The 13,812-nt window shown below is 40.2% G+C and overlaps 1 protein-coding gene across 3 annotated transcripts in view; it reads right to left on the bottom strand.

Annotated features, from left to right (window-relative positions):
* Positions 1-13,812, bottom strand: part of asic1c (acid-sensing (proton-gated) ion channel 1c) — a 91,399-nt gene that overhangs the window by 23,255 nt on the left and 54,332 nt on the right. Inside the window, exon 1 of one of the 3 annotated variants that reach the window (XM_084008164.1) lies at positions 6,168-6,766. The exons of the other annotated variants lie outside the window; for them this stretch is intronic. Coding sequence (XP_083864290.1) covers positions 6,168-6,692 — 525 coding nt within the window. The 5' untranslated portion in view covers positions 6,693-6,766. Of the gene's footprint in view, positions 1-6,167; positions 6,767-13,812 lie in introns of those variants that run through there. 3 annotated transcript variants of the gene reach the window in all.

Below are 13,812 nucleotides of genomic sequence, written 5' to 3'. Positions count from 1 at the left end.
CAAAGGCACGCAGCGTAGACGGGGAAGAGACCACGCTGAGAATGAATGAAAGCTGCAACAATGTTGTCCAGCTACCGCAGAGCTGATTAACAAACAATCATTTGATTGATATTAATAATAAAGATAATAAAAAAATCTACTGGCTCTAGCTTCTCAATAAGGATGCACTTTTGCCCCCCGATTTGGGTACTTGCCGATACGAATGCTAATAGGAGTACTTAATAATACAGTTCCCACAACAACCTTTAATTTTCATCAGATGCTCCTCACCTTCTGACTGAATAAAACAACATGATGCTTGCAGCTAATGTAATTGATCCGGTTTATTAGGCTCAACTGAAGAGTCACGCTAACGTCGGGTGTGGTTGTATCAGAGTAATTCTACAAGTATGAGTACATGGTCACAGTATCGGACCAGATACTAGTATCCGTGGATCCTTACTCAATTGTGAATATTTGGTGTGTTCCAAATTCTTCTATTAGTTAACAATATTTGGGGTCTTTTGGACTGTTTGTCAGAGAAAATAAGCAAATGTATGGGGCAAATTATTAGTTAATTGAGAGAATAATTAATCATTAATGGAAATAATGTGTTAGTTGCAGCCTTAAGTGAACAAACACAGAAATTGCACAGCAACAAACGATTATTTTCAATACAATAATATCAATTCATCGTTCAAATTCCTTATCCCAGCATCAAACCCACAGATTATTATAACCCATATATTATTCTATGATTTAATATCATGTATGATCAAGAAAACAGTTAATGATTATTATAATTGTCCAAATTATTACCGTTAATCACCAAATCTATTAATTGACTAACCATTTCAGCTCCACATTCCTACATGTACTGAATTTTGCATTAACAGTTACTTGATATGCAGCACGTCACACCCGGATCCACATGAAAACTTCACAACTCAACTCCCTGATCATTTCTGGACCCGGAATCCAAAGCAGAGAAATCCTCTGTTGCACTGTGATTTAAAATGACCAAACAAATGTAGATCTGGAACAGAAGGCAGGCGGTAAGAGCCAAAACATTTGCAATCAGAGATGTCACTCTGGTGAGCAGGCAGCTTCTTTAGCAGAGGGAGACATCTTGTGGCCTGCCTCTAAATGAAATTATCCTCCTCGAAAAGAAACAAAGCTGCTCTGTGTGCTGCAACGGTAATGCAAGGAAAGCAAGATTTTCAGCTAAGAGGGGCTTAGAAATACCTCATATAAAATACATCAAAAGGGCATGTATTTTGTAAAAAAAATTAAATTAACTGACAATCTGTTTTAGATAACAGTACATTCACTGTGAATCTAAATGACCATAACACTACAGTATTTTAGTTTTTCATGTTCGGTAAAAGAAAACGCAGGACTTCTACTACTTCTAGTAATTGTAAACATCTCTGACACAGCATATACAGTATTACGCCCTCCCAGGTGGAGAGCAGATGCAGTCTGTATCAATAAAAAACAGATGCCGCTGGCTGAACCTGCCGTCTTGTTCCATTCCAGGCAAACTCCAAAATGAAATGAAAAAAAAAACACAAATGCGCTGTCACTCAAGCTTTCAATCTACAGCCCTGCAGTCACACTTTGATAAACTCACTCCTCTCATTCCTCACCAGTACTTTCATTTGCAAGGATAATCTCTCTTTTTTTTTTGGTTGCATTTTTTCATCTTGTTTGCTCAGCTGGGGGCTTTTGGTATCCATTCATGAATTCATTTTGCCTGCTCGCTCAGAAATTAGGCATCGTAAGCACATGCCAGCTGCCTAAAATTGCCATAGAGTAACAGCATTCCATCAAGAGTTCCTCTTGTGTCAAGCGAACATATTAGTAATTCAAATGATATCCCTAGACATCTGCAAAGCTATACACAGACTCTCTTTCCGTCTCCCTTCTCAGCACCCAAGGTACATCATTACATAATCTAAATGTAAAGGATTTTTAACACTTGAAAGTACATCACATCATCACACACATTTCCAAAAAAATGATTTGCTGTTTCCAACAATGCGTCACGTCTGGCTTCCCCTATTCAGTTGCTCATGACGTCGAGGGAATCTCAGTTTACTGGAAGGAAGATAGCGATACAATACTTAACATTGTGTAAGGGATCGCTTCTATTGGCTTAGACAGAAGGGTATAGATCCCAAAGGCCATTAGTGGAAACAAAAGCTAAATTGGGCATGGCAGGTAATCCAAGATAAGGAAGGATATGTGATTTGAAACCAAAATATTTTTTTTGCACTCTCTAGTAAAATATGAAAATATTGATATTAACCAAACATATTCCTTGTTTGGATATTACATGATGCCAGAAGGCTGGTAATCTGGAAGACATCATTTTGGCTGTATTGGTTTTGGACAGAGCCACACTTGTGTCCAATGTCTCCACCTAACAAGCTCATTAAATTAAGAGGTTCTGTCAACTCTAACGTCTGCCCGTGGTAATATCTGCTCCCTGATGTGCAAGTCAGCAAAACGCAATCCTCACACAGCATCCCCGCTATGAATTCCTCACTATTCCTCTTCAGCGACATTGATCGCGCTGCCAATACTGCACTTACAGTACAGTAACAGTGGCTCCCACTCTGAGTAATGGAGCAAACACATTAGGTATTTGCTGTCTGGCCTGTCATCCGCACTCACGGCTTCCAATTTGTTTATTTCATTGTTTGAACAGTGGTGCTTTATTTCATCTCTCCCCTCCTTTTTTCATGCTCCAGGCAGCACTGTAATTTTGTGCTCCTTCGCACACCTCTTCCCTTCATCTCTCCTAATGCTTCCAGTCGTGGGCTCCACTCCAAAGCAGGCTGAATCACAATGATGGTGTCGATCCTCAGCTGAGTACCAGTCCCACCTCAATCTCTGGAAAGCACAGACTGCTTTCTCTTTTGTTTCCACTTTGTCTTCACTCTCTCCTTCAACTCTACTCCCCCCACCTTACCCATCTCTCTTGTGTAAGCTGCTGCCTCTCTTCCTATCTCCCACACTGCCTATTTTCTGCCCGTTTCTGAACGGGTCTTACACTCAATCCTGACTTCTGTTTCCTTTACTCACACTTCTCTTGTCTTTGACCTCTAAAACCAACTCCAGCACGACAGACGATACTGCTGTGGATGAAGCAAAACACCACAACATAGGGCTTCTGGTTTGGCAGACCCTAAATAAATCCCCGACCACCACAAAACAGACCATAATGTAATATTAAGAAAGGCTCAACACAATCAGATACCTTAACAGGAAGTTCAACCGCACCATAAAAGATCAAGAGTAAAAGGATAAATGTGTTAGAATCAACTCTTCGCATTAGTGTGAGACAGTCCAAGCTCTGAGCTGGATCGATTGAAATGATATCCCGCCAACCTCGGTATGCATCCTGCATATACACGCTGACAGATGATTTATTTGGTCAGAGACAAACTTGCAGGTTTAAATCCACAGCAGTGAGTTGGGCCGTGTTGGGGTGCTTACGGTTTTGAGTATTAACGAGGCCATCAATCACACATCAGCCCACAGATGTGTGTACAGCAACAAGATGGAGGCATGAGATTCAGTTTGAAAAGGAAAAGAAGCCTCCACAAGGAATCACTTGTGTTCAAATCTAATGGTAATGTTTTCTTTAATATAATGTTGTTGAGAGTGTAATGTATACACGATTTGATATAAAAAAGATGAGGCACAGCAATCCTTCCGTGTAGCCTGAACAAAGCTTATTAGCACAGTTCACTCATAGATTGATGCAGGGACATTCAGGGCTGTATATTTATAGCACTGGGTGGAACATTTCCAGTGCTACTATCTGCCAGCCTTTTAATATCCAAGCCTCGTTCTCCTCCAGTGAATTACAGCATCCTTCCCTCAAAAAATATTTCATTCGTTTTTTGCAGAGGGAATAATTGCACTTGGGGTCCCTGATATTTCCTTTCCAATATTTCTCAATACTGCACCCATATCCGACTCATTAGCAGAAACATCTGGTGTTTCCGGTCCCCACACGCTGTAGTTTCTTCAGCCAATGTATCTTTGTCATGACTTTGGGACAAAAATCCACCTTCAGGCATAGCACACAAACATATCGTCAAACACAGACAGAAGTATTACAAAGATTGAAGTATCGTACTATGTAATCGTAGTATATGAGAGAGCAATGATAGTACTCTAAGGGTTTTAAAGAGGAAATGGTAATAGTCTATTTATTCTAATGTTCTGAAGTTTAATGCCACATCAAAATGCATAACACTCAGAAGTAAAATATATCAGCGGAGGCATTTGAATGATGCATACATTTCCAGCGATTTTTCCACATGTAGAGAGCTAATTATGAGATGTTGTCTAGACCTTGCGTGAGTCATCTTGTGTTGATGTTCCTGAAGTATATAATGGGTAATCTCAATTCCATCACATCTCACCTCCTGTGAGAGGACTTGCCTCTGAGCCTCCCACAGTAAGATCAGCAGGCCGAGGAGGGGGAATTCAGGCAGCGCCATGAATATTTAATTAGTCCCATCTATACTTAGGCCCTTAGAGCGTCTCCAGTTTCTGACATTTAGCTGAAATTTGCCTTTTGTGCGTGGGCATGTGAAAGAGCCAAGGTCACCTGACTGACCACGTCGGTATCAAAATCTACCTTTATTAGCTTACATGTGCCGTTTTGTTTTTGGAACTGGACTCTCGTCCACCATTTTCATGTACAAGTCTGAGGCTCTTCTTATAGCAGATGTATGGTTTGTTGTGCATTTAAACTATTGTCCCTCTGAAAAAATAATTGTATTGCCATTGTAGGCTTACTAACCAATTAGTACAAATCATTTGCCTCACTTTTACTGCTGCTGGTTCTCAAAGAAATTGTGCCGCATGACAAGACCATCTTGGTGCTGGGCTTTCATCACTCAAATCAATGGCCCATTTCATCGAAATACAATCCTTCCCCTGTCACTGCAGCAGGACGATTAAGTTCCATTCACTTTCTGCTGACGTGATTTTATCTCTTTGGTTGAGGCTTGAAAAATGAGGAGAAAAAGAAAATGGGACAACAAAAATGACAGCACACGAGAAATAGTGACACTATTGCAGCGAAAAGACTATTTCTGTTTGGTGACAGTGTGTGTTTTAGATTTCGTGAGATGAGACAAAACACGAGACAATTTGGTGCCGCTGCTACAATGAAGATTATTCTTCTGAGGTATTTATACAAAAAACCCCAATAATGATTAATAATAATTAAAAACTCTCCTGGTCCTGATAACGCCATATGTTTGTTTCATAATGCATGATGCGTGATGTCAGCAGAGATTTGCTGAACCATATGGCGCCTCACTAGTTTACATCTTTCTGAGAACAATTTTTCTAAGGAAGTGACTCACATTTCTCCTTCAAGATAAATGACTATTAATCCTATTCACAAAATTAGGAATTCGACACGTTTAAATATCACCATGAAAGCCTGAAAAAATATCTTTCTTCTTTTGGTGACAGCTCTTGTACAGAGACAAAGCATTGCTTTTTTTTTAGTGTTCCTCAGAATGTTTCTTGTGTTACACCCCCACACCTGTTGTTCCCCTTAGAGCTACTTAATCTTTCCACAAACCCACCATTAATTATTTAAAAAATAAAAAGAATTAAGGGAGCATTACTGACGAAACAATTAAAAAGTGACAACATCATTTGAAGCGACGTCTCTTTCCCAAAACGATATCTGATGTGAATGTGGATGTCTCATAATGACAATGCTCATTTAATAAAAAAGATCCACTCTCTTAGCGCACAGCTCTGCATTAATGTCTTCTGGTGATCGTAAACATAAACTGACTCATATTTCATTTCACCGTGGGCAGAATGAAGCATTCAAACTGAAGCAAATTATAATGACTATTAAACAGTTCACAGTTGTTGGCATTGCTGCCAAAGGCTTCTCCATATGTTCAAATCTTGCTTTCCCAGCTTTTCTCCTGAGTGTGGACATTCTTCTTTTAATTTAATATATCATTTCTGATAAATATTGAACATAGCATTTATCGCTTTAAGAAATTCTAGGTAGTAATGTTCAAGGTAGTAATTCTCACTACTTAAGGATGAGTTTCTTCCCCCATAATGATTCTGCCACAGTTCACCTTGAATTCACCTGAGGCTAGACCAACACAAGAAGCCATACTCACGGTAGTAAAGTTCTCTGGACCACAGTCCTTCCCTCGATATTTGCAGTCAAGCAACATTTCATCTATGTTGTGGCTAGCTCTCTGTACAAACTCAAGCATGTTGAAGGTCTTGCTGGGGAAAAACTTGCTGTTGTCTGTGGTCTGCCCCAGAGCAGCCATGAAGTCATCAAAGTCCCCTTGTTCCACACCCAAGAGCCCAGCCATCCAGAAGATGTCGTTCCTAAGGATCTGGGACTTTCGATAGCTGTTGTAGTTGCAGATGGTGATGGCTGGAAAATACATGACAGGACTGTCCATTTCATCTAGGATGGTGACATGGGGGTACTGGTAGTATTCAATCACGCGGTCGGCCACTTGGTAGAGGAAGATTGAAAGCGAGGAGCTGAATGCGGCAGCCCAAAGGAGCCGTCGAATAGTCACTCCACCGGGCAGGAAGATGTGGCTGAGGCCGTGGAGGGTACAGTTGGCCCCAAACACTGTAATGTCCGACGGTGGACGTGGCGCTTCCTCCTCTGGGGCTCCCATTATCACCAGGTTTCCAAGTAAGTGATTGCTGGATGTGGTCTTGCTGCAGTGATGACCCGCTGGATACTGGTGCTAACAGGGAGGTTCACCTAAACTAAATGTAAGAGGGAGGCTGGACGAGACAGGGTCTAGTTTCCTCTTGGCACCCAAGGGAGGGTAAGGGGTTGGATATCTGGATCTGGGAAGTAGCAATGGGCTGGTATATCAACCAATCCTCATCGAGGTCTTAGAGGGCACATTGAATTCAAGAGATCTTGTTTCATTTGGGAAGTAAGACCTGATCCCACAGCGGGTTGTGATGGATGGATCAGAGAGGAATACAGCAGGGAGGCAAAGATGAAAACAGGAGCTTATTAAATTAAGCAACCTTTCCTTTGGCTTTTGCGGTATTCATTTAACCTGGGAACGCATATGAACTCATAAATATTATTGTGCATCTCCAACTCGACTACTGTTTAAAGTTCAGAAAGATTAAATGCAATTTAATGGCTAAAACAACACTGTGCCCCAATCAAAACCCATTGGAGACATCCCAGAATTGTGGTCAGCAAGCTAAAAACAGTTGTTCTTCTTAGTTCCTGAAAAGCTGACATTTTGCAGACCCAAAATGTCAACTATTCCCAATGGCATCACATTAAGTTACAGCATCATACACAAAGCTTGAGCTACAACTATAATGATCTATTAGCCACTGACAAGCTACACAGGGGGAATAGCTTAGTGCTTTTCTTTATGAAACCTTAACGGATGTTGTTGTGAAAGGCCAGAGTATTACTCATTTAAAGTTCCCATTAAACTCACTGCAGCTGGTGACAGGATTCAAACCTGGCACTCTTAAGCATTGCAGACACATTTATAATCTTTAGGCTACCATCATCCCTCCTGAACTTTCTTGTAACTGTTACATAAAATACGTTATGAGTCACTCTGGAGAGTCAAAGCAGGCATTCATCTACGATACATATGGTCAATAACCTCTTTTAAAACCATTAAAATGATCAAAAACACCTTAAGTTCTAGTCAATACAACCATAGCTGATCCCTTAAGTTTGCAGCACACATCATCTTCTATCTTGCTGCAGCCCCCCCTATCATGCGTTTTGTAACGGCATCAATTATTAATGCATTCTCCTGCATACATTCACAGAATGCAGGTCTGAGGTTACCTCGGCCCATCCTGATAAGCATCCGTCTTGACTGAAATTGATTTTTGTTTTCAGAGCAGCGTTGAGAGCAAATCAAAAATCTCAGCCACACCTTTAATCACCTGTCAGGACTATGTAAAATATACCTGGTTAACCAGTTCTCTCAGCTGTGTTTAACCACCCACCGATCTCTCCTCATCATCCACACCTCTCTTCCCTCTTGCAGACATCCCCTCATCTAACATTCTGCACATCTTTCCCTTCTCTCACAGCTCTCTATGCTTCCCCTCCTTAAATATTGGTAAAGGCAAATAAAAAAAAAACAGAAGGAAAGTAAATATATTTTGTATTGGAGTGACATTAATCAGGTAGATACAAACACTAAAGGCCCCAAATGAATGATAATGTTGCACTTTACATGCTCCATTTGTCAATAAGCTATATGTATGAATAATAATATGCTAACAAGTTTGGCATATCAATATAAAAAGGTATGTCAGTGCTGTTTTCATGACTTGTTTTTGCTGCCCCCAAGTGGAGAAAACAATGAGTTATTGCAGGTTTAAGATGCATTAGGTCTCAATGAAGCTTTTACACACACTGGACTTTCAGATTTGACCACGTAGGGGCAGCGCAACAACCCTGCAAACAACAACAGTGACTTATTGATACCTAATAAATGATATGGGGAATGTGTTAGTTAACAGTTGCCTTACAACCAAACGATGTGAACTGAAAGAGTCCAAAATGCTCCACAGAGTTGAGTGATCATCTTCTGTGGGTTAATCACTCCGTACGCCCCCTTTCACTTGTATTACTTGCAGTGTTTCCATTCATTGTTAATGTAAAATATTGATTGGAGCAGTTTCAGCGGCTCTAACATTACCTATGGGGTTCGCATTGTGTGTCTGCACTAAACGCTGACCCTCGCTCCCTCACTTAATTCATGCCAGCCAGAAAAGGATTGTACATGAAGGACAGATTACAGCTTATAATTATCACATACTTATTAATGCATACAATCATTCACACTGGCCACTTTACTGTTTGACAGGCTTGACATGCATTTATTTAATAAAAAAACAAAAGCACTGCTCTGCCCAGGCTGCACAACGTTATGACTTTGTATACATTGCGGCAATCAAGGGATACATGCAACATAATTTCTAATTAAAACATAAGGCCAGTGGTTTATAAGGAAATAATGAAAATGTTCAAAATGTGACAATGTTAATAAATCTTTTCCTGGATGTACAATAAAACTAATCACTTCTTCCTTGGCTGATGTCCTACTGTAATTTCCCACCAAATGTCATTTAAATCTGTTTACTATTAATAATAACCCCTGAAACACAGACCAGAAAATATACAATAACCTCTCCTTGGCTGTGGTAACAACTTCAAGAATGAGTTCAGAAAAAAAAAAAACTTTTTGCCAAATCTGCAGTATGCTTCAGCAGAGCATTTAGACACTGCCCGTCAAAACACCAAATCTAAAAGCTGATGTTTGAGATGACTTTAAAGATGATTTTTTCAAATTACATTGACCTTTCCCGAAGCCAATATGTCAAAGAGAGAAGTCATTTAGACTATGTCTGGTTGAGCAAAGACGCATCAGAAATCACAGAAGTTCAGACACAGGGCAGCTTCACACCGTCACAAAGAATGTGCAGCTTCACACCGTCTTTCTTTCATGCAGTTTGCCGAGGCATGGAGTAGTCCTCTTTGTTTAAGTGTAAGTAATTTCATGCAAAAGCCTTTCACTCAGTAATACACATTTCTGCGGTCCCCTTCGCCTATGGGTAAAATTGAGTTATCTTTTTTTTTCCCAACTACAGCAAATACTGAAGTGGTCAAAGCACATTTCTGTAGTTGATAGGTGCACTTTGAGTGAAGCGCAAACCGCTGCTCAATCAATACACTGTGGAGGTTTTGTAAATGCTTTAACTTAGGTGTACTGGTTAATGCGCTGCTGTAAGATATCAGCACTTCCGTACATCATGGCTTCTCTGGGTGTCTGAACACACTTTCTTTCACTAGACGGTGAGAAGAAGCCGAAGCTGCATTCACACGTGTCAAGATTACTGATATCTTCGGAGACTAAGCGCTGTTTCTCATCAGCCTCTTTGTATCCCGACTGTGTGGAGAATGTCAGTTAGTTAATGTCAGTGTCTGCTGGATCTGACGATGGACATGTTATGGGTGCCTACAAGAATGTAATTTTCATAATGCTAAAAGGCCATTTAAATACTAAGTGTGGAGGAAAGGAGTTTCAACCTGTTCCCTCTGCTACGCACGATGCGTTTGGTAGACCCAAGTGCAACCAAGCAACCATCCAGCCTGTTGGAGGTTTAAGGGCTTTAGACAATTTTCTGGGTGCTTTTTTTATTCTACAAAAATGAGCTTGGCCTCCTCCACAGAATGTTAACAGGTGAAGAACAGCATAGTGTCCCTGAGCCCGGGGTTACAAGTGTCATGTCAAGTCCCAAAGACTTTATCCAACTGTCTCCCGACTCACAGTCTTTCCTAGTTTGTTTCACCACATGTAGAGAGAGGGCCTTTCATGTAGTTCAAAAATCAAACCAGCGAGGGGGAGCCAAGTTTTAAAGTGCTGAGCTGACATATTTAATGTAACGACAGATTTCACATCAATAAGCCAGACTGAGATAAGGATGAACGAGTACGCAAATAAACTCATTAGAATGCAGGGACAGAGCAGGGCTGGGATTCATTTCAAGATGTTTTAAACCCGAGACCTCAAACTCCTCAGTGTTAAGCTTCAAGGTTCATCCATGTATTCATCTTAACCCCCCCTCCCCAAAGTTGACAAATGCTAAGTAAAGAATGACTGTGAATATTAAAGTTAAATCTTGACTTTGGACCTATTTTGACAAAAAAAAAAAGGAACTCAAGGTCCTCCTACTGGCTTATTCTAGTGCTTTTAACCGCATCATCCTGAGCAAACTCCATCTGCTAAGTTTAGAAAACTACCAATTATTCATATTTAGGAGGCTGGAAACACTTAACGTTTCGCTTTAAAAACATCAATTGATTGAAAGCAATTAATTAACTGACAGCATTTAAATTGAAAGCTCCAGAAAAGCCAGCACACCAACCTTTAGAAGACAGAAATGGTTTGATGGGGATTTGCATATTCATGTATGCACCAACATGTGACTGTATATGCAAATTACTTCCACTAACAAAAAACCCTCCTGAAAAACACCACTAAAGACAGAATGAGTAGGATTTTCCTAAAAGAAAAACAACAATATAAAGATTAATACACATGTGGTAGTGTCTGCAGAGACCCTGCCCACTGCCTGGGTCTTTTTATTTTGCTGTGTTCGGGACATTTATGGGCGTCAACCTCTATAAAAATGTAGAAACCATGTGCCGGATCGTAACCGCACATCCAAGAGGAAGCATTGAAAGATATGTACACAGTGCTGCAAACTTAAAAATAGCGAGAAGAAACATGTCGAAATCCAAATCGACATTGAATCCATTCAAAATCAGTCTTTTCCAACTGAGCCAAAAGGACAACCAGAACACGTTTTAATACCAGCACAGTATCTGATGCTAATCATCCACTTCTCCACTTTCACTTCATGGAAGCAGATTTTTAAAAGCCATTAATCTGAATATTGGGCCTTAGTGAATGTGGATTGCAGCTGGTTTCTTTTATGGCAAGTAGGAAATGGGCAACAAAGAATGAGGCAATTCAATATTTGAGTACTGACCCCAACACACAATAATCCTTCATAAATTGGGTATAATAAGCAACTGCAAGGTGCTATAGCTGTTGTTTGAACAGTAGTGGTGTATACTTTATGTGGATTTACATGCGAAAAGAGCAAAGTCTATAACTTTTGTATGTCAGAATCCCTCTTTGTGATTAAATGCCTAATTCCATGCTGACAGTTATTCATCAGACACAAGCAGAAGACTTCATACAGCTGCCAAAGTAATCACACGGAGTATAAAAGGCAGAGAAGCTTCACTGGGTACTTCAAAGGACCTTTCAAAAATTAATTTCTGTCCATCTAAGACGGCAATTAGCTGTAAGTACAGTTAAAGGGAATGAAAGGTGACTTTCCCCTCATCCATTTTAGAGAGCGGTTTGGAAACACTCATGAGATCAAATTATTATCTGAAATGGCATTCGCATAATGTCGATGTGCTCAGAGACCTTGACTCTTCGAAGAGTGAACTTTTGAGAAATATATAAAACTGACCGTACACGTTTGTCTTGGTGTCAGGGAACATTACCGAAGCACCGTGTACACAGAGGGACCAATATTATATCAGTTTGGACAATTCCATCCAGATTTGTCAATGTCAAATATTATCCGTGCCAACAATTGAGAAAAATTGGCAGAGGCTCTAATCTATGATGTCATTTGGGGACAAACCTTTAAGTCTGAGGAATGGCCGACTACTCCACCTTGAAGTTGGTGTAAAAGTAACTCTGGTCATTTCCTAGTGAAGCAATTTAATGTGCTGATCACTGAGGAGGAGTCTCAAACAAAACACCCATCTTAAAACTGAATTAAGGGTTACTGGTATCAGAACATTGGATGATCTTTGACTTGTGACAATGAACAATTTTCTCCTGGGCTATCCAGATTATAAAGGCACTCAATTTGCTGACATTGAATTGTACAAAATGGTCTTACAAAATCAATACCATTCGTAGCTCTTAACCGAAGCACTTGTCTCAGGAAACCACAATGTCAGTGACCAGTGTCATAGTCCAACCACGGTGTCCATAATTCCGTCTACTCACTCAGAATTTCATGAAGGCCCATTTGATGTAATAACAAGAGTTTCTGTGTTGTTTCAAGGTTTGATAGATGATTCTATCTGCTCTATATGACCTGTATATGATCTCTGGTTAACTTCATCAATGTCATAAAAACAACATATGTGAATACTGGTTCATAGCCTATCTGAGGACAGTCCTGGATTCACAGTGGCTGTAATATAATATCAAGTCCAGGTGTTGTATTTTTTCCCTTGCAATCTTGGTAGACATCGGCTATCGGTCTGATGACAAAGATCTATATTTCTGGGCTTCTGGTAAAACCTGCAGATATCCAGTGCCAAGACTTCCTTTTTTATGTGCTGCTCATTGATTCTACTCCAATAAGCAACTTGAGATGAGATACTGGAGTTAAGAGATGACATGTAGGTTCAAAGTGTTCGCCAGTTAACTTTAAACTAATAAAAAGCTCCATCATTGTCAGATGATAGCCGGCGGGTTCCGAGATTGCATTTCGGACAATGTGTTTCCCCGCCATTGCTCTCCACACGGACTGTTTTCCCTGCATTCAACCAAAGCCTGTTTTATAATGATTGATACATACTACACAGACTACAAACAGAAACCAGAACAATACCAAAAACGTGTCCAAATTTCACACATTTTCTGAACGTCGACTCTGTTGATAGAGATTCCTTGCCTTGTAAATGATAAATGAGGATGTGGCTTAGTGGGTAGAGCAGGTCATCTGTCAACCACAAGCTTTGGTGCTAAACAGAATGCTGAATGCTCAGGATGGGTTAAATGACAGGTCAAATTTCATGTTTGCACCTGTTTGTATATTCAATGAAATAAAGTTTCTGGATTGTGTCCATTGAAAAACTGACTGAATCGAGGCCCCCTATGGGTCATTGAACTTGTCAGGGCTTTTACAATGATGACCAGCTCTCCTAGAACGCGATTACAGGTGGTACACAATGGACAACTGCAGGTTAACACACCACTTACAATGTATTGCAGACGATAATGTTTACAATAATTAAACATTTTATACATTAAAGCCAAAGCGTTAGGAAGTAACACAGTTTGGAAACGTCAATAAATAGCCTGAAAAAATGGATGAAAGAGGACAAAGCCTGTCATAACACCTGGGCCATCTCCATGACAACTGTGCAGCTGAGATGCTGTTGAAAGAAAAAGCTATAAAGTT

The sequence above is a fragment of the Eutrigla gurnardus genome (genome assembly GCF_963514095.1).
Source record: "Eutrigla gurnardus genome assembly, chromosome: 4".
NCBI classification, from domain to species: domain Eukaryota; kingdom Metazoa; phylum Chordata; class Actinopteri; order Perciformes; family Triglidae; genus Eutrigla; species Eutrigla gurnardus.
This window is presented reverse-complemented; position numbering and strand designations above follow the sequence as displayed.